At 40.9% G+C, this 22,062-nt stretch overlaps 1 protein-coding gene across 3 annotated transcripts in view; it reads left to right on the plus strand.

Annotated features, from left to right (window-relative positions):
• The window catches only part of FGFR3 (fibroblast growth factor receptor 3), a 131,426-nt gene that overhangs the window by 74,252 nt on the left and 35,112 nt on the right, over window positions 1–22,062 (plus strand). For all 3 annotated transcript variants that reach the window (XM_075332818.1, XM_075332827.1, XM_075332838.1), the window contains exon 5: window positions 14,803–14,972. In XM_075332818.1, the coding sequence (XP_075188933.1) occupies window positions 14,803–14,972 (170 nt within the window). The remainder of the gene's footprint in view (window positions 1–14,802; window positions 14,973–22,062) is intronic.

The raw sequence follows: 22,062 nt of genomic DNA on the forward strand, positions 1-22,062 counted from the left end.
TGTCGTTAATGCGGCTGGTCTCCGCCCCTCCGCTTCTATTTGTGGGCCGCTGTGTGACATCGCTGTGACGGCGAATGAACCTCCCCCTTAACAAAGAGGTTGTTCGCCACCCACAGCGACGTCGCTAGGAAGGTAAGGATGTGTGACTGGTACTAGCGATTTTGTCCACCACGGGCAGCGATTTGCCCGTGACGCACAAACGACGGGGGTGGGTGCTTTCACGAGCTACATCACTAGCGATGTTGCTGCGTGTAAAGCAGCCTTCATTATTAACAGAGCCACTCTTTGTTATTAAGCATTATTTTTGGGAACTAGTCCTGTGTTTAGGGTTGGATAACCTCTTTAATTAATCTTTTATAAAGCACTTGGTACGGCTAAAAATAACAAGACTCAAATCTAACCTTATCAACGCCCTGGCGCCTTTGTCTCATCCTTTCCTTGGTCCCCTGCTTATCCTCGTTCATACGGAGATATGATTTTGACACAATCTGTGACTGCTGCAGCCAATCATTGACCACAGTGGTGATCTCCGTGGTGTTAATATATCACCATAACTGCTGATTATTGGCTGAATCGGAGAAAATGTTCACACATCATGTCCTTTCTGGAGCCCGACAAGACCAGGAAAGTGTTGACAAACCTGATCTATAAGTTGATTGTTAATTGTTAATTTCAACCATTGTATATAGAAAAAGAAGGGGGGGGGGGGAGGAATTTCCTACCTTTTGGACAACCCCTTTTAATGGAAGCCTAAGATAAAATAGAGAAGGACATCATGGTCAGAAAAAATAGAAGGAACAAGGTGATGAGGAAGACCAGCAACCCGATGGCTTGATACTATCAAGATAATGGCAGAGAAGACCCTGGCAGGACGTATCTAGGCGGAGAAGACCCTGGCGGGACGTATCTAGAAAGAGAAGACCCTGGCGGCACGTATCTAGGCAGAGAAGACCCTGGCGGGACGTATCTAGGAGGAGAAGACCCTGGCGGGACGTATCTAGGCGGAGAAGACCCTGGCGGGACGTATCTAGGCGGAGAAGACCCTGGCGGGACGTATCTAGGCGGAGAAGACCCTGGCGGGACGTATCTAGGCGGAGAAGACCCTGGCGGGACGTATCTAGGCGGAGAAGACCCTGGCGGGACGTATCTAGGCGGAGAAGACCCTGGCGGGACGTATCTAGGCGGAGAAGACCCTGGCGGGACGTATCTAGGCGGAGAAGACCCTGGCGGGACGTATCTAGGCGGAGAAGACCCTGGCGGGACATATATAGGCGGAGAAGACCCTGGCGGAACGTATCTAGGCTGGACAAGATCGATCTTCCTACACAGCGTTCATCCATCAAGTCGCCATTGCTCAAGATCGCGAAGGCCATTTAAAAGAAAGAAGAAAAAATACCAAAGGCACTTCTGGACCATAGGGTGTGGAAGAAAATTGACTAGCGATGAGCGAATCTGAGGTTTAGTGCTCATACCAAACATAGACTTTACAAAAAAAAAAACTAAACCGTTTAGATTCAGAGTTCGGGTGCTTTCCGTATGAATGCCACTTGTGCGCGAGCATCGCAGTTCTCGGGTACGCTTTGTGCTCAGCCCAGTGCGAGCCGCTTGCAGTGTTTGAACGTCTCGCACCGGGGGTGACAACAGCGTGATCGGATGTAGTGTGCACCAAACAAAAAATATGGAAAAAGCCTGCCTACCCTCCCTTAGATGTGTTCGATTTATGGCTAGCTGCATGTGTGGGGAGACCCAAACTGCCCAATTAGTGACATCTATTGGGTTTCAGGTCAAGTCCGGGTCCCAAACTGATCTCAATTTAAAGTTCGGCTGAACCCGCCAAATCGAACTTCAACGAGTCCGCTCATCTCAGAAATTGATCTATTTTAATGATTGCAACCCCCTTTAACTTTTTTAATCTCAGCTTCCTAAAATAGAACTTCTTCCCCATAGTAACCATTTTTTTTTTTTGCATAATTTTTAAAGTAGATTAATAAAAAAAAATATATGCAAAAGTTTTAATTCTCTTCCTCCCATTTTTGGAGATACGCTTTTCTGGTTGCGCTCGTTGCAGGTGGTCTTGGACGTCGTAGTCTGACACTGAGCCTTGTTGGGTGCTGTCAGTTTTGGAACGACACCAGTAGGCACTTGAAGTCGGGAATGTTCTTAGTGATGGGAAAGGGACTGTCTGCTTTTATAACTCGAAGCTTCTGCCAGATTTGGTTACGGCCAAATGCTCTGAACATTTTGTTAAGGTGCAGTTAATGTCTGTGCTGGATGATGCTCTTGTTTTACAACTTGTGATGATGACGCAAGTGGCTTCTTATCTATATGGCTTCTTCACCTTCGATGTTGTCTGTATCATCGAAAATATAAAAAATTGTAAATCTGACAACATTTGATAAATCTTAATATTAAATTAAAACCTTTAATTTCATCGGATTAATCCTTTTTGCTGAGTGGGTCTCGCAATCCAATCCCGCATGTAAGCTTTTCCAAGTTACCCTTTAGGCCAAAACAGGAAAGCCCAGTGGAAACCTGTAGCTAAAACTTAGTAGAGTAAGGTTTATGGCACAATTATGGGATCTCAAGAAGGGTTGAAACCTGTCATTAGATAAAAAACTTGGCACACCAAAAATGAGTATAAGGACTTTTATTATACAAGCAATCCAAAAAATTTAACGTTTCGACCCCTATATTTGGGTCTTCATCAGACACAATAGATTCTTGTGTAGGGATAGGCCTTTAAGATGATGACACTGTCAAAATCACTGTGAGATCTATTGATAAATCAGATTGTTATGTATAGATATAATGGCACAGTATAGCAGAGCGTCTTACAAACCTAGGTTGCCCTAATTTGAACCCTGGCCCCCCCAGTGTGGCTACTACTTTGGATTACCCCATTGTGAAAATGTTTGGCCTTAAAGGGAACCTGTCACCAGATTTTGGTCTTATAAACTAATACTAGCACCTAAAGCAGCGCCTGTGCTGCATTCCATGAAGGTGCATGTAACCCCCCCCCCTTCCCTGTAGACCCCAAAAATACCTTTATAAAATCTCCAGCCCTGTATGTAAATTGTCCCATCCACGTAGGCTGGCAAAATCTCTATATTCCCAGCTGGGGCAGGCGCACTTCGCCCTGTTGCAGGTAAAGCCGAAAACATAGGTGCGCCGGTGCGAACCGGCAAATTCTCTACGTAAGTGGGAGATTTTGCCTAGTGATGTGGATGAAGCAGATGACGTCATCCACATCACTGGGCAAAATATCGCGCCTGTGTGGAGAACTCGCCGGTTTGTGCAGGCGCACCTGTGTTTCTGGCTCTGCCCGCAATAGGGCAGAGCAAAGTGCGCTTGCGCGAGCCGGGCATATCTCTGCGCGGGATTTTGCCCACCTACGTGGATGGTGTCCGAGGCACAGGAGGAGGGTGAAAAGAGGGACAGGAGGCGCAGATTAGGACACCGATCTGACCGGACCGGACAATTTATATACTGGGTAGGAGATTTTATAAGAGTATATTTTTGGGGTCTTCAGGGAGGTGAGTAGGGGGTCTGAGGGGGTAACATGCACATCCATGGAATTCAGCACAGGTACTGCTTTTGGTGCTAGCTTCATTTTAGAAGGCCAACATCTGGTGACAGGTTCCCTTTAAAAACCCTTTATTGTTAAATCCGCCATCTTTTTTCGCTGTCCTAATTTTACTAAAGTCCAAAAATACCCAGTTATAAATTAGATTAACAGTGTGAAATGTAATTATTAACTCTTCAAAAATAATTTTTTAACTATTTTTTTGCTAATTTTTCTGATTTAGTATTTAGGACACAATTTTTTACTTTCCAAGTAGAAACTATTGTCTGTAATTGTTAGTCCTTCCTAACCAAACTCCTAAAAAATAAAATCTATAATATATTCCGAAGCTGAACAGCAGAAGTAATTTTCCATTGCGGAGGACTGTAGGGCAGTAGTTCGAGTGACTGATAACTTGTATTTAGTGTTACCGCAGAAAAAAAAAATTGCCTATTTTTTTTCTTCCAGCAATGTGTGAATAATAGATTTTTTCTGCCGTAATGTCGCGTCCTTTCTTAAAGGTAAATTCCGTGTCCCATTTATAAGAATCCCAAATCTTATGTATTGGAATCCTATGAAGTGATTTACGGCTTATTTAACATTGAACCGGAGCCCAGAATCCTCATCGGTTACACTTTGTCTAGATAAAGACTTAACTTTTCATAAGTTTCAGATTACAGATTAAAATTTATTCCCTTTTTTTTTGTCCTTTTCCAGTGAGGTGACGTGGATTTAAGTGGTGATTTTGCTAGTTGGAAAGCAGTATGGAGGGTTTGAGAAGTCATTTTAAGTGCAGTATTTCTGCTTTAGGAGACGATGTCTTGTCTCTAAATTATTTCTAAGCTACGTAAATTCAAAATTATTTCCCCATAAATTCTAAAACACAAATGTCTAAATTTCCTGTTCCATCAAGGTCAGAAATTCCCAGACCTCTTGGTTTCTTAGAAAGTTGGAGCCGGGCTGCCAATGCTCGGAGAAGTTTTTTAAAAAAGTTTTTTTAGCTGTTTTTCTGTTGCTATGTATTGGAGTTGATTGGGTAATATGATCAGTACCCAGGTCCTGCAGCTATGTTTGTACTCCTTGACCGTTTATCCAGATACTCCTCCTACCTACCGGCATCCCCACTGGTAGGCTTGGCGCGACATCATGCAACAACACTGACATTGTGTTGGGCTTCTCCGGCATTACGGCGGGTAAGAGAAGAGTTGCAGGGTTCCAGTCCGACAGCATGGAGTACCAGTTGACCAAGGTCTTGAAAATCTGTTTGCTCCATCTTTAGACTACCACTAGACCAAGGTCCTGAAAATCTGTTTGCTCCATCTCAAGACTACCACTAGACCAAGGTCCTGAAAATCTGTTTGCTCCATCTCCAGACTACCACTAGACCAAGGTCCTGAAAATCGGTTTGCTCCATCTTAAATGTATATGTAAAAAATGAAATTTGATCATGGAGTGATCTTGTCGACTCCAAATCTAAAGTAATGGATATCTATTTTGCCTCCACTACGTGTTTAGGGTGCCATTGAGTCTTCATAAAAGAACCACCTGCCTTTTAGGGCTCATGCAGATGACCATATTTTCAGTCCGAGTACAATCCGATAACACATCGAATTGCACTCGAACGAATGTTATTCAATGAGGCAGTGCACATGGACCATTTTTTTTTCCTCGGTCCGAGTAGTCCAACGTAAAAAAGAAACTCAACATGCATGATTTGCCTCACGAGAACTGGATGGCACTTAGCCATTCAAGTGTATGGGTCTGTGGAAAGAAAGTCGAACCGCACTCTGATGACGTCCTAGTGCGGTCCAATTTTCACGGACTAACAGAATGGAGATAAGTGAGAAACTTTTGTCTGGGTCCATAGAAAAAAGTTGAACCGCACTTGGATAACACCCAAGTGTAGTCCAATTTTCACGGGCTAATAGAAGGGAGACGATGGAGAAACCTTTGTATATAGGTCCATACAAAAAAGTTGAACTGTACTCAGATGATATCCCAGTGAAGTCCAATTTTCACGGACAAACAGAATGGAGAAGATGAAGAAACTTTTTTTGTTATTTCTTTAAATACTTCTCCACATCTGAGAGAAAAGGATCCATTTCTGATCAAACTCTGATTAGAATCTGATTTAGCACAATCGGACCTGTTTTCTCGGATAGAGAAAATATGGTCTTGTGAACCCAGCCTCAGGTTGTTTTAGATATGTTATCACCTATCAAAGTCTTTCAAAGGCTCAATTATTAATTGGCGTCATGTACGTGAGTATTCCATTCACATTGTCCCTCTCAGTTTTCAAGTACAGTATGAAAGATGATGTCTTTCTCAGTTACCTGGTTATGAAGCTCCTTCATCATGTAAGTGTTATCCATAAGACGTTCGTAGAACTTTCCCCAGCCGTAACAAATCTAAGACTTTTGGTTCCCAAGTGTCCACCCCAAGAAAAAGTGACACCTGTTGACAAAAGGTGGTTTGTTTTGGAAGTCCACGAACAACTTGTTCTACCTTACGTTAAAGTATCTGTTTTCAAAAAAGTTCGTTAAAATTTCAGCTGGAACAAGTAAAATCTTATCCAATGTCCGAATTCCGTTTTGGTGGTCACAGACATTGGATGAAAATCTGATAGATTTTAGAAGACCTATTTGTACACATGGATTCTACTGTCCATTGAAGGGAGTTTTTTGGCTCCTTCTATTAAAAAATAAAATCCAAAGAATGTCAGACATTTTTCTCCTGTTTAGACAAACCGCAAATCATTTCAGAATTGTTGAAGGACGGCAGGTTATACAATATGGTGGTCAGTTTTTCTTTAAGATATCAAAGGGTATTCTAGGTCTACGGTGGGTATTCTACAGTCTACGACCACTGTATAAGAGAATGTTAATCGCAGCCTCGGTGTATCTCTGATTTCCAAATGTCCCACATCAGAGAGAAGCTTCATTTTTCACAAAGTCTCTATGTGCTACGCTTCTGTTTTTTTTTTTTTTCCAGGTGTTTGATTGTAGGTGGCATTGACCTCGATAGATCTTGCACCCTGTGTTTTTTTGGAACCAATTAAAACCACCTGGTCACCGGTGACTGCACAAATTACGAGATTCTAGTCAACCAAAGCAAATAAAAAGAAAAAAAATTATAATGGATTCTTATTGTTTCTGCCAAATTCTGATGGGCTTAACATGTAATTACATTGAGCTTCCCAAAATCCTTGGCAAACAGTTTCTAATACCTCTAAAACAACAAAGCGTGAACTGTGCACTGTGGCCAGTTTATTTATCTAGTATTTATTTTGGAAATTGTAATGTATTTAAGGAGGTCCTCTAAAAATTGTAAGCCCTTCTCTTCCATAAATTTCATTATTTTTTTTTCATTTTTTTTAATGTATTTTTTTTTTTTTTTAAAGCTTTAGCCATTTGGGGCTAATTATAGTATAGCCCTCGTCACAGCTTATATATATTTTTTTTACTTATTTTAAATTAAATATTTTGTTTACTGAAGATTTTTTTACTTGTATCTATTTTTTTGCATTTTATCATTACTATTACTTTTTAAGCCCTTTTTAAAATACCTTTTTTTCTATCCATGTGGGGCTAATTACCTTATAGCCCCAGCCTTATATGTATGTATGTATGTATGTATGTGTGTATGTATGTATGTGTGTGTGTATCATATATATATATATATATATATATATATATATATATATATATATATATATATATATAATATATTTTTTTTGTTTTACTGAGGGTTTTTTTAACTTATCTATTTTTTTTGCTTTTTATTATTTATTATTTAAGCCCTTTTCAAAATTCCTAACTTTTTTTTTTAAAGTTTTATCCATTTGGGGCTAATTCTTATAGTTCCAATCACAGCTTATATATTTGTGGGGTTTTTTTTGCTTTTTTTTATTATATTTTGTTTACTGAGGATTTTTATCAATTTTTATTTTTTTGCTTTTTATTTTTTTTATCCCTTTTAAAATCCCTAATGTTTTTTTATCTTTTTTTTTTTAAATTTTATCCATTTTGATCTAATTCCCTTATAGCCCCAGTCACAGGTTATATATATTTTTTTTAATATATATTTGATTTACTGAGTTTTGTTTTGTTTTTTTTTTACTTTTATCTTGTTTTGCTTTTTATTTATTTTTTATGCCCCTTTTTAAAATGCCTAATTTATTTTTTTAAGTTTTATCCATTTGGAGAAAATTATCTTATAGCACCCATCACAGCTTATATATTTATTTAAAAAAAACAAAACAAAAAAAACCTTTTTTTAATATATATTTTGTTTACTGAGGTTTTTAATCTATGTTTTTGCTTTTTATTTTTATTGTTTTAAGCCCCTTTAGAATTCCTAATATTTTTTTTATCTTAAGCTTTATCCATTTAGGGCTAATTAAAATATATTTTGTTTACTGGGGGGGTTTTTTTATCTTTTTTTTTTTTTTTTGCTTTTTATTATATATTTTTTTAAGCCCTTTTAAAATTCCTAATAACACAGCACATCCTTTTTCTCGAGACCTAAAATCCATTTTTCCACCCCCTGAGTGCCACAGATAATGTAGCTATGTCCAGGAGCCAAAGGCTAATCCCAGACCTGCTTTCAGCGCCGTCCTCTGTGATTTTCAGTTTTTTCACAGATGAAGTTAAGGATCTCGAGTTTGTGTGATTCAAGTACAAAGAAAACCATTACTGTCATTCTGCGGAGCCGTGTTTGTCTCACGTGGACCGAGTTGGCAGCGTTCCTTGGCGTTGACAGACAATTACTTTCTAAATGTAGCAGTCAAATTGTAAAAAGTTAGCAATGGTTCAGCAGGGACCCACTTTTGGCCTGTCGCTGCTTGTCTGGATCGCTGGGGGGAAAAATGAGCTGCTCTGCCAAAGCATCTGCTTATTACCATTGGCATTATTAGGGATTTATTTTCAGATGGATGTAAGCTTTAAGGTGGCCAGAAAACTGCTGATCATTTTTAGCTACTACAGTGAGTTGTTGTTTTTTGTTTTTTTTTTTTATTTATTTTATTTATTTTTCATAATTTTTTTATTTTTCTGTTTTTTTTATTTTGTTTATTTTTGTATTTGCTTTTAATATTTTTTTTACTTCTGTTTTTTTCTATTGTTTATTTTTGTATTTGTTTTTCAGATTTTTTTACTTTTTCAGTTTTGTTTTTTTTTTGTTTTTATATTTCCTTATTTTTTTATTTTACTTATTTTCATATTTTGCTTACTTTTTTTCTGTTTTTTGTTTTTTTTTGTTTTTGTATTGGTTTATTTTTTAATTTATTTTTTTTTTTTTAGTACATGATGTACGCATTTTATTTATTTACATTTTTATTTCAAGAACAATGGCGCACTTATACAAAGCTTTTTTGGGGCATTGCTTGCTCTTCTTTTTTTTTTTTTTTTTTTAAGCAAGAAAAGACACTGCAGCCAGATAGCTGGTAGTCAATAGGGAGTTTGTAAACATTTTTAATATTTGTACATTTTTTAGAGTGAGCTAGCAATTCCATTTTTTATGTATTTTTCTATTTTTTGTTTCTATTTTTTTTAATGTATAGAGGGCAATAAATCATTACCCTCAAAAATGTATGCGTGAAATTCTTGGCATTTATTTATATAATATACGAGCACCAAAAGAAAGACCCCATTAATCAATTAATGTAGTCTGAGCTACATCGATAATATTTTTTGTGTAAAGTTTCTTCATGGAAGAGGCAAGCCATTGTAGTAAAATTATTTTGTTTCAATGGTCAGCACGGTGGCTCAGTGGTTGACGCTGTACGCTGGCTCAGTGGTTGGCGCTGTACGCTGGCTCAGTGGTTGGCGCTGTACGCTGGCTCAGTGGTTGGCGCTGTGCGCTGGCTCAGTGGTTGGCGCTGTGCGCTGGCTCAGTGGTTGGCTATGTGCGCTGGCTCAGTGGTTGGCGCTGTGCGCTGGCTCAGTGGTTGGCGCTGTGCGCTGGCTCAGTGGTTGGCGCTGTGCGCTGGCTCAGTGGTTGGCTATGTGCGCTGGCTCAGTGGTTGGTGCTGTACGGAGGCTCAGTGGTTGGCGCTGTATGGTGGCTCTTTGGCACTGTACAGTGGCTTTCTGTTTAGCACTGTATGGTGTTTCTGTGGTTAGCGCTGTACGGTGGCTCTGTGGTTAGCGCTGTATTGTGCCTCAGTGGTTAGCGCTGTACTGTGCCTCAGTGGTTAACATGGTACCGTGACTCTGCGTTTAGCATTTATCAATGGCTAGCACTGATTGGTGGTTAGCACTGTACTCTAGCTCAGTGGTTAGCACTGATCTGTGGTTCCGGGGTTAGCACTGTACTGTAGCTCAGTGGTTGGCACTGTAACTAAAGCGCTGGGGTTCTGGGTTAAAATCCCACTAAGGACAACATCTGCAAGGTGTTATGGTATCCCCTTGTTGCGTAGGTTTCCTCGCTCACCCTCCAGTGACATCCTATAGGGAATATAGAATGGGCAGAGCAATGGCCATGTCTGTATAGTGATCGACCACCCAATCCTGATCTGTCTGGGAATAGTTGGGAGGCCATATACATAAAGGGAGGATTCCCATTTTTCCCTCGCTTTCTATGGATGTGTTTTGCATTACCTCTCCACAAGGGGGCGCTATTTCATCTATGACATAGAAATAATGAAAAATATGCTGTCACAGACCAATGATTGGTAGTTGACTGGTCATAATAAAAGAACCACATTGTCCAGAAGAATTATTGCACAAGTATTCATCTCCCTCAGAGCTTGCAGGGTGCAGAGGCCGGATGTCTCGGTGGTAAAACCCTTCCGTGCCTTCTGATTTAGGGTTCTCGGGGGGCCTTTTTTTGCCATAGATCTCCGTCTGCTTCTTGGTTTGTACAGCAGTAAGGAAGATGGCAGCTTGCCCAGCCTCACTATGCACGGGATTTAGACGAAATGTTCCCGGTGCTTACTCATCGATACGGTTGCTATCAACTAAACTACACCCATAGCCAGATCTGTTGTCACCTGTACGTGAACCATGCCAGTAGTATTATAGCGGGTATTAAGTTATTACAGGCCGGGCTCATGGTGACTGTTTCTCTTCAGACTATAAACAAATTATTTAGCATGGAAAGTTTGTAGAATATCATTTATCCATTCGATAAGAGGTCATTTTCCGAATGGTAGGAGGTCCAAAAACTGGGACCTTCCCCTTATCCTGAGGACTGGGGTTCAGGTTTATGGAGAGGTGGTCAATCACGCCATTAATTCTCATGGGACGGCTGAAGACCAGCTGAACGCAATACTCTGCAGCTACCTTCCGGCGTGGCGCTCTGCAGCTACCTTCCGGCGTGGCGCTCTGCAGCTACCTTCCGGCGTGGCGCTCTGCAGCTACCTTCCGGCGTGGCGCTCTGCAGCTACCTTCCGGCGTGGCGCTCTGCAGCTACCTTCCGGCGTGGCGCTCTGCAGCCACCTTCCGGCGTGGAGCTCTGCAGCCACCTTCCGGCGTGGCGCTCTGCAGCCACCTTCCGGCGTGGCGCTCTGCAGCCACCTTCCGGCGTGGCGCTCTGCAGCCACCTTCCGGCGTGGCGCTCTGCAGCCACCTTCCGGCGTGGCGCTCTGCAGCCACCTTCCGGCGTGGCGCTCTGCCGCCACCCTCCGGCGTGGCGCTCTGCAGCCACCTTCCGGCGTGGCGCTCTGCCGCCACCCTCCGGCGTGGCGCTCTGCCGCCACCCTCCGGCGTAGCACTTTGCAGCTACTCTCCGGCGTAGCACTTTGCAGCTACTCTGCGGCAGTTTCAATAGGAATGAATCAGTGCACGTGATCAACCACCAGTCACAGCCCCGATTCTCGGGATTGTTTGGCTTCCCAGTGGTCGGACCCCTGGTGATCATGAAGTTGACCCCATCCCAAAGATAGGCGATAGCTTCTAAATTTGAGAATATCCTGTCAATTATCAGGAGTGCACCGCCACACCCTTTCGGCAAACAGGAAAGCGTCTGGAAAGTGATCTGCTGAAAATACATAATGACACAGCCCCTTAACTCTAGGTTTTTCGGTTTCATTGATGTCCATCACTATCCATTTCGCGACCATTAAATTTACAGTAGTGTTTTATTGCCGAATGTTAATGAAGGTCGTTATTGATAGACTGATTATTTCTGGCAATCCTTTAGACTTCATCCTTTACCCACTGGCTAATTAGAGTAACAGAGATTACCTTAGTGAAGCCACCGTCTCACCATAATGAGCCCTAATGGTCCAATGGATGATGATGAAGCCAATCGCTTACTGCTTAGGACCGGCCAGAAGAAACATTTCTCTTTTGTGGCCCTGGGGGGCCCTAATCCACCTCTATCCATCTCCCATGCCACGTGTGACATGTGAGCACCGGCGAGCACTAGGCCCGGATTCTCTGCCCCCTCTTGGCCACATGCTTGGATGTTCATGGATGATGGTGCCTCAGGTTTAAGTCAATATTACGTATTGTTCCTGCGAAACTCCAATATTTATCATCTTGCATGCTATCGATCTGAAAATTGAACTGCCTTGTGCCAATATTGTCCTTAGGCGTTGACTTTGTCAGTGCTGCCCTGTAAATAAAAACGAATGATAATCTGAATGTGTTGTGTCACTTCTCCGCTGTAGTCCAAGTGTATACATACCGTAGGCGAGATTACGCTTGTAAAGTCAATATTTGTACCATTTGCATATGTTCGGCTTCATTCCACAAATGCTTTGTCATTTATTTGTTTTTTAGAAGTCGCTTACTTTAAAAATGATTATATATTATATTATTACAGAGATTGAATATTAGAGTTGCCTACTGTTTAGACGACGGTCGCTTTTTAGGATATCATATCAAAACGCTCTTTAACACTAGAAGTCCCAGAGAGGGGTCATTTAACATTTCTACCATTGAAACCCTATGGAGCTTGAAATTCCTGGGACTTCTAGTGTTAAGTCGCCATTTGACCATTCTTGGCCTCGTATGATAGGAGGAGGCTCGGTGGTGGCGTTTTAGAGCTGAGCAACATATGGACCTAGACTTCCATTGAGTGGACACCCTTGTGCCAAACGTTCATCTTTCTTAGGCCTCTTGTAAAGTATCATTGTGTGTCGTCAAAGTTGAGCAAAAAGATTTACTCCTCCCCTGGTTGGAGTTCTGTTCGGTCCTGCATGGCAGTCAGAATAGGACTGTCTTTACTTATGTGCTCGGCATCCGGAGTTCCTACTAGGCCCTGTCACGTCCTGATGTAGTGGGTCCTAAAAAATAGAAGAGGTGCAGAGGATGCCTGGTGTAGAAGCAATGGCTGCCTTTATCCGGCTGCCCCGGAGGGCTAGCTGCCAAACCAAGGCAACGTAACACTTTTTGCTCAACTACTGATGTCCTCTGTTGACCAAGTCTTTGTAAGCATATTTACTGGACACCATGACCCTTACCACTCCATGTGAGGTATGACCCTGACCACTCTATTTGATTTTTCTTGGCCTCATGGGATAGGAGGAGGCTCGGTGGTGGTGTCTTAGAGCTGAGCAGCATATGGAAATAGACTTCCATTTAGTGGACACGCTTGTGCCTAAAGTTCATCTTTCTTAAGCGGGCTTTACACGCTACGATATCGTTTGCCGCGGAGAGGTCGTCTTAAAACAAAAAATCGTTTACCTCTCATTAGCGGTGTTGTTCCTCGTTCCTGCAGCAGCACACATCGTTGTGTGTGACCGCAGGAGCGAGGAACATCTCCTTACCTGCCTCCACCGGCAATGAGGAAGGAAGGAGGTGGGCGGGATGTTTACGTCCCGCTCATCTCCGCCCCTCCGCTTCTATTGGGCGGCCGCTTAATGACGTCGCTGTGACGCTGCACGACCCGCCCCCTTTGGAAGGAGGCGGGTCGCCGGCTATAGCAACGTCGCAGGGCAGGTAAGTCCGTGTGACGGGGGTAAGCGATGTTGTGCGACACGGGCAGCGATATGCCCGTGTCGCTCAACCGACGGGGGCGGGTACCATCGCTTGCGATCTCGCTAGCGAGATCGCAGCGTGTAAAGCCTGCTTTAGACCTCTTGTAAAGTATAATTGTGTGTCGTCAAAGCTGAGCAAAAAGATTTGCTCTTCCCCTGGTTTTGGGCGTTCCATCCGGTCCTCCATGGTAGGAAGAACAGGGCTGTCTTTACTTATGTGCCCGTCATCCTGAGCTCCTACTAGACCCTGTCATGTCTTCATATAGTGGGGCCTAAAAAAATCTAAAAGATGCGATGACTGCCTTTATCTAGCTGCCTCAGAGGACTAGCTGCCAAACCAAGGCAACGTAAAACTTTTTGCTCAACTCCAGTAGTCCTCTGTTGACCATGTCTCTTTAGGCATATTTACCGGACACCATGACCCTTGCCACTCCATGTGAGGCAGGTGTAGACCTCTGAATACAAGTGGAGATAAAATGAAGAGATAACTGTGCTTATATGTGGCTCTATCCAAGCAATGGTTGATATGGAAACGTCCAAACTTATTTTAAAAGGGGTTTCTAGGATTAGGAATATCATGGCTGCTTTCTTACAGACATGGTGCAGCACCGATCCATTGGTTATGTCTAGCATTGCATTCCAGATTTGTGCAACGATCTATCCATTCTGATGCTGTTTTTGGAGGAAGGCAGCCATTTTCTTCCAATCTCACTTAATCCTTTAAAGGGATGTCCACCACTTGGACAACCCCTTCTCATTCCCAATAAAAATAAAGAAGCTCATATCCTGCTCCGCTGCCAGCGTTTCCTAGAGCTCACATGACATTGTTAGGACATGTGATCCCTGCTCCCAATCAGTGCCGGGCTTATCTGTCCCCACCTTCAGACGCTTAAGTGCTCAAGAGGACATAAGCGGCAGCCACAGTGATCACTTTCAGTTAATTACTTAACCGTCCAAAGGTGGGGACGGGACGACAGCACTGATTGAGAGGAGAGCTCGCGTGTCCTAACAATGTCATATGAGCCCCGGGAATGCGAATTCCGACACCGCTGGAACCGCACCGTCTGTTGAAGTGAATATAATGTTTTTTTTATTTTTATGGGGGCAAAGATCAGGAATTAAAAGGGGTTATCCAAGCAGTGGACAACCACTTTACAAAAATTGCCAAGTAGTCGTTTTGCTTTATTCACTAGGTACCATAGGTGAAAAATGTACACTGTTTTTTTTTTCCATTTTTATTGTTTTTATTTTTAAACCAAAAATTAAAAAAATTACATATTTTAAAATCTCACAATTTATTTGTTTTGTAATGTAGAACCTCCATACTGGACCCAACCGGAAAAAATGGAGAAGAAGCTTCTCGCAGTACCAGCCGCTAGCACTGTCAGATTCCGATGTGCTGCCACTGGCAAACCCCATCCCATCATCTACTGGCTAAAAAATGGCAAAGAATTCAGAGGGGAACATCGCATAGGAGGAATCAAGGTAAATTCATGTGTACAGATTGCTTCATTGCTGCTAACCGCAATAATTTTCTCATTTTCGTGATTTGCATATGGAATAATTTAATCATTTGCAATATGCAAATACCGTGTTCATACTGATATCAGAGTAGTGCCTGCTTCCAGGTGCCTTTCTCAATTTTCTAATGGCACTGAGCAATAGTCGAGGATTGATTCTGGATGCCCCCACACGCTACATGAAATACCTGTTCCTGGCTGGGTGTGTGGATCGTGGCCATGTGGGTTGGAAACCCTGCAAGCCGTGTACTGCCTTTGGTGTCGGCTGGCCAGGAGCAGATGATGACTTACACACGTGACCAACAGTTCTCTTTAAACCCTAACTCTTTACTGTACGGTTCATTCTCATTCACACCTTTGCGTTCCAGATAGTGGGCGCATACAGTATCTTGCAGCACGTTAGTTTTACTCAACATTAACAGACACGGTTCAACTTCCCTCTGGGTTGCGTCCGTTCTAACTGGGCCAATGAGTCCAAGTGCAATCCAGTCCAATGTCAAAAGCACACACCATGACAGTCCTCTTCCTTGTGCTGCGCTCCTGGACATCTAGTGGGAAACCGCTCGGTTGGTTGACTACGTTCACACATCCATTAAGGTTAACCCCATAACTTAACGGTTAAGTGGCCTAGCCACTAGAGTGCTGCACCAGTAGAAGTCACCCGATACCTTGACGATTAAGGGCCTGGTGTCTAGGGTTCTCCGGCTCCTATAGTCTGGGGCCACACCGTTCGAGGATCGGTCTCTAGTTACGAAGCTGCTCACATCCTGTGTCTCTGGCCACTCTTGTGATTCCCACTTGCCTTCTGTCTTCTGCTCTCCACAGCCATAAACCACCCACTGAATGCGACCTTCATGACCAACTATCTGTACATCAGTCATATTCGCTCACTAGGCCCTCACTGACACTTTCTAGAATGACCTGTCACTTTCCCTGTTAGTTGACCCCTCCCAGGGTGGGCTAGTCCCAACGCTAACTACTTCTGACCCTGTTGTCGGTTGCTGGACAAAACTTCCTTACAAAGCATTCTTCACATTACAACATTATTCACAGTACAAGACCTGACAATACAATGACGCGACTGGTGTCTTCAGGGGTAGCAACACGACAGCCATAGTCCACCACTCTCACAGCACAAAACAAAACCCATGAAGCAAATGTGCCTTCAAGAACTTCTCCAAACTTCTCCGTGCTCCGGTTTTGGATAATTCCCACAGATACCCTAAATTATGCTTGTAACCAGTAGTCTTTCTTCTTGTCATACCAAAACCCAACCATTGCTAACCTTTTGGACTAAAGGAATAATTTTTGACACTATCAATGAAATATGTATGGAAAGCTGAGTAGAGCAGTATCTAACACCCGTTCGGACCGTCAGGATCTTAGCTTGGTTATATATGGTGTTGGTTGATCCAAGATCCAATCTTTTTAGACCACCATAACCACCATATGAGGTATTGCCCCTCATCAGTGTGGAGTAGGATTCTGGCCAGGTCACTTAAGATGGTGGTTATGGTGGTCTCCTAAAAAGAGTCACCCCTTGGCTGGGCCCTTCCCGGAGGGATATCTGGCTGGTTTCTGTGTTGAGACTCCTAACAGAGGCTCCACGGACCTTTTTGATTTATTTATTTTATATTGAGGCAGTGTCCCAATTGTTAGCTTAGTCACTAGTTTGATCCATTTCATTTTGGGATTAGTGAGAAGAACATTTTCACAGTTTGCCCAGGTCCATGACCAATAAACAAGCAGGAAAGGAATTTATTGAAGCGGTTGTCCATCCCCCTTTTTAAAATAAGTAGTTGCCTTACATGTTCTCACCTCCTGCACCGGTGTCCCATTCTCGCGATACCGGCTCTGAGTCTCTTAGGGCTCTTGTCACATTGTTATGCCACAAGAGCCCTTCAGCCTATCAGCAGCCATTAATGAGCTGCTGCAGGCCCACTACGTCCACTAGGGGATGCTGATTTGGCTGCAGGACTCATGTGGCATAACAATGTCAAATGAGCCCTTGGAGACCCAGTGAGGAAGTTGAGCACCTGTATTTTTTTATTTTACAGGGGGCAGTACTTATTTTAAAAAAGGGGGGGATGTTCAGGTAGTGGACAACCCCTTTTAATGCCATAACAAAAATCTGGAATAGTCATATTTTTGGGTAGGATACCCATTCTTGAATGGGGTCCTATTACCGTATTTGTGTATTTCACAGGCCAAAGTGGGACACTTTTGGACACTCTCTTTGGCAGCTTTATGTGACTGTTTAAACAGCAGTATCATTTTAGGATAACTTTGGGCCTGGGAAGGCATTGGTATCATGGTCGTCTCCCGTTGACTGCCTCAAGCTCTGAGTTTCCTTTTACCATCTATAACTCTACACATGTGGTTTTTTTTTCCTTTTGGAATGCATGGGGTTCATGTCAGTTTTCTTGCTCATTATTCCTGATCAGGTGTTTCCACCCCCAACCTGGGTATTCAGATTTATTTCTGGAGCTTGGCCTTGAGCTGGACGAAGGTGTTTGCTGCCGCCGTTGCTGTCGTCTTCAGTTGTTTGGTGTAGGCGTACCCTGTGGTTTTGTTACCTACCCCTTACCTTATTTACCCCTATACACCTTTTGTAGCCCCCTTGGTGTTTGTCTTTGGGGCATGTGAGGTTTTTGTCGTCCCCGCCCAGTCTGTGGTGTTTGTCGGTGGGGCTTTGTGACTACTGTCCCGACCCTTGGATGGTAGGTGTGGAGGGTGTTACATCAGGGTCTTGGACTGGATGTAGGGACATGCTGGGGGCCCAGACCTCACTACCATCAAGTGTACCTCTGGGTTGAGGGTCAGCTCTGGGTCCTACTTAGTCGAGGGCCAGCTTAGGGGTCGCTATCCGGTCACTTAATAGTCACCAGTGTGACAATTGGTACCGGTGTAAGCAGGACCAAAGCACTTTGTTTCTACTAGCCCCAGAAATATGAATTTGATATGAATATTGCCAATTGTAGAATTTTTCAGTATATTCTTGTACGTTTTTGTTTTTGGCTTCTATGCGTTTTCTGCTATTTTTTGCTTTTTTAGCTTTTCACTGTGGTCTGACCAAGAGCATATTTTATTCGGATTTACACTCCTATCCTCATGCACAGTGCCAAAAATCTGTTCACTTGCTCCCTCGTTAGGTGACTGTGGATGGGAAAGCTGGCAAACCTGGAATGTTCAGGTCAAAGTCTGGCCGCATGACACACGTGATAACGAAAGTAGCTACATTGTGTCCCGTGCCAGTAGACTCCACGTAATCCCTTTCGTACACATCATGTGAAGCTAAAAAAAATGCCTTGCAACAAAAGGAGCAGGAAATGATAATAATAAAAAACTAAACCGTTAAAATTGGCTGTGCAAATAAGTGTGTGATTTCAATTGCCAGCACTTTCTTAAACCCTTGCATACTTAACAAATTAGTTTGTTTTTGGGTTTTTTCCCAAATACGGCGCCACACCAGTGCACAGGCTGCGTGGGGTATTACGTCTTAGCTCTATTTTCATTAGTGTAGCTGACCTAAAAATCAAAAAGGAACAAATAGGCAAAAACTACAACTTCTTTCTTATTTAAACAACATATTTATAGAAAAAGGTAATATGCAGGGAAAAAAGCATGTATTATAGGCTTTACGCATTTCGGACTACTTCTAGCCCTTAGTCATAGAAAATGCTAAGTTGATGAACTTTTTTTCTAGGAATATTTAAAAAAAAAAAAAAAGTTTGATATTTTTCAATTTACAAACATAAATCATTACAATTGAGCAAAAAAAAAAGATTTGCCGAACCTTGTGACCCCATTGGTAGGCGTGGGCCACCGGTCCAGAGCCATGTGAATCCTTTCCTACCCGTTGGCCTCCTTTTGGTGCCTCTTCTGATTAGTAGACATCATGCACATGTGGTGGCAAGCCCATTAAGCGGAAGAGGTGCCAGGGATGCCTGCAAGTAGGAGGAGGTTCAGAGGACTCTGGTCTGGTGGCCACCGACTACCGATGTGGCAGCCTGATCAGGGTCCTGTAATCTTTATGCTCAAATGTTATATATATAGTAGATATTTTTTTTAGAATAAATATATATATATATATATATATATATATATATATATATATATATATATATATATATATATATATATATATATATATATATATATATATATATATTAGTTTCTTATTGTAGAATTAGTTTTTTTTACTAACTAGAAGATGATGATGATGAATTTTGTTGTTGTTAATTTATATTATCCTCATTATTAATTTATTTTCTTATTAATTATGTTATCATTTTATTTAATTTTATTATTTTATTAATTTATCAATTATTTATTTTATTATCATCCATTTTATTACTATCATTATTTTATTAGTTTATTTTATTATTTGTTATAATTAATTTTTTTATACATTTATATTAATTTATGTTTAATTATATTGTCATAAATGTAGTATTTTATCAATTTATTATACTATGATTTTTTTTTCTAAGTAGAATTATTAATTTATATTATCATCATTATTAATTTTATTCAGTATATTTTAATTTTATTTACTTTTCATGTATATATTATTATTATTTATCAATATTTTATTTAATCTATTTTATTATCATTTATTTTATTAGTTTATTTTTTATATCATGCATTTTTTATAAATGTATATTATCATTAATGTATTATGTTTAATTATATTATCATAAATGTAGTATTTTATCAATTTATTATACTATGAATTTTTTTTTCTAAGTATAAAATGATGATGATGATGATTCATTTATATCATTATTAATTTTATTCATTATTTTATTTTTATTTACTTTTATTAATGTATATTTTATTATGTATTATTATTATTTTTCAATATTTTATTTAATCTATTTTATTATCATTTATTTTATTATTATTAGTTTATTTTTTATATCATGCATTTTTTATAAATTTATATTATCAATGTATTATGTTTATATTATCACTGTAAATGTAGTATTTATCAATTTATTATACTGATTTTTTTTTTCAAGTAGAGTATGATGATGAATTTTGTTATTTTGTTATTAATTTATATTATCATAATTATTAATTTCTTATTATCATTTTTATTTATTTTATTTATATTATCATCATCATAATCATCAATAATTTATTGCTTATCTATTTTTTTTATATTATATTCTATAATATCTTTAATTATATTCTCATTATAAATTATTTTATCAATTTATTTTAGTATAATTTTTTTTAATTATTTTACTATGTTTAATTTATCTTTTTATTATCTTATTAATAATAATAATAATAATAATATATATTTTTTTCTTTTCCTTTGAAATTTGTGGAGTTTTTTTAAACGTGTAATATTTTGCTGCTTTCACTAGCTTATTTCAGCTATTTTTTAACTTGACCGGTTATCTACAACACATTCTCCTTGCTGTGCACAGACGCTCTTTCATTAGCAAGAGATATGTATGGCAGCCATCATGGCCACAGAGGGTCTGACCTCAGGCATTTGACCTGTGCCCTGACCTGGGGAAAAAGTGACAGTGGTTATAGAAATATTTTCTGTTTGCGTCTCGAAAGTCAAAGGAATTTAGAAACAAAGCCCCCCCTGTGAGAAAGCCTATCAGAGAGTGAAAGGGAGTGGGAGGGTCTGCAGTTCATCCTAGTCTTTGTCTTATCTGCTGGTCCTGGTCTCTAAGCACCAGACATGATGTTAAAAATGACTAATTGAGTCTTAACCAAAATAGGTAAAAGTTACCAAATTTCACATACTAGCCATATAAACCAGCGCTAATGTCGACCGCTTATAAATTGGAAGATATGTCACATATACAGTATGTAAAAGTGTCTTCAGGTTCTCAGAACTGGAGATATTTGGGGTAAAGTAGCGTTCGTGTGGCCAGGGTCTCTGACTGTTTTGGATGATCCAGTTTTGTCTAATTAGAGGACATCCTTGTTTGCATTGATCTTTGGCGATCAGCTCGTAGTCCTTTGGAGCCATGTGGCAAAAAGTATTGTTACCCTGCCGCGCACCCGAAGGAGAAAAAAGGCATTACATAATACCTATTCAAATCAATGAGCTTTGAGTCCTCCAGAATGCAGGACATTGTTTTGTAGTATAGTCTACAGTCTAGAAAATTGATGAGGGTCCTAAATGACAGCGAATACCCCTATATTGAAAATTAATTTTCTAAACCAGTCAAAGCCTTTAAAACAGGAATGGGTGTTGTAAGTGGTACCCAATGTTTTGCATAATGTGAGTTCACGATTGATTTCTGCTACACTAGTCAATACTCTTTCCATAAATATTGCATATTTTTCATTGGAAAAAGGGGTTAATGCCCCCAAACATGAGACAATTATATGCCGACAAAGTGATATTCACGGTTGGAGGGAATCATATCGGGCTGTGTGTTCACATGGAATCTTTCTGCTGAGTCTTCGGAGCAGAAACTGAGAGGAAACGTAATGTTTTGGAGGAGTCACTGCTCGTTTTTTGTTTTTGTTTTTTTTTCCTACCACCCATGACAGCACCACGGAGAGAGGGGATCCTCCCTAAAAGGACAGGAAACTTACTGAATAAAAGGGCGGTACCTCTACCACCCATCATTTGGTTTCCGGTCCTTGGAGGTGGAGCCTCTGAAGCGGTACTCTCTGGATCCAAGAAGAACCCAAGCCTCGCTCGCCAGGTTGGCCAGCAGAAGGGTTCCTGTTACGGCTACGAAAAGGGGTTAATGCCCCCAAACATGAGCGAAATATATGCCGACAAACTGATATTCACTGTCGGGTGGAAATCATCTCGGGCAATGTACACATGGAATCTTTCTGCTGAGTCTTCAGAGCGAAAATGCAACGCTTTGGAGGAGTCTGTGCTTGTGTTTTTGGTTTTGATTTTTGTTCAATGATACAGCAAGTAGAGATGAGCGGAGCCATTGAAATTCGGTTCAGCGAGTTCAGCCGGATTTTAGATAAAGTTCGATTTGGGACCTGGACTTGAGCGAAATCCCAATGAAAGTCACTGATTGGGCAGTTTGGCTCTCCGTTCACATACAGCC

The sequence above is a fragment of the Anomaloglossus baeobatrachus genome, chromosome 1 (genome assembly GCF_048569485.1).
Source record: "Anomaloglossus baeobatrachus isolate aAnoBae1 chromosome 1, aAnoBae1.hap1, whole genome shotgun sequence".
NCBI classification, from domain to species: domain Eukaryota; kingdom Metazoa; phylum Chordata; class Amphibia; order Anura; family Aromobatidae; genus Anomaloglossus; species Anomaloglossus baeobatrachus.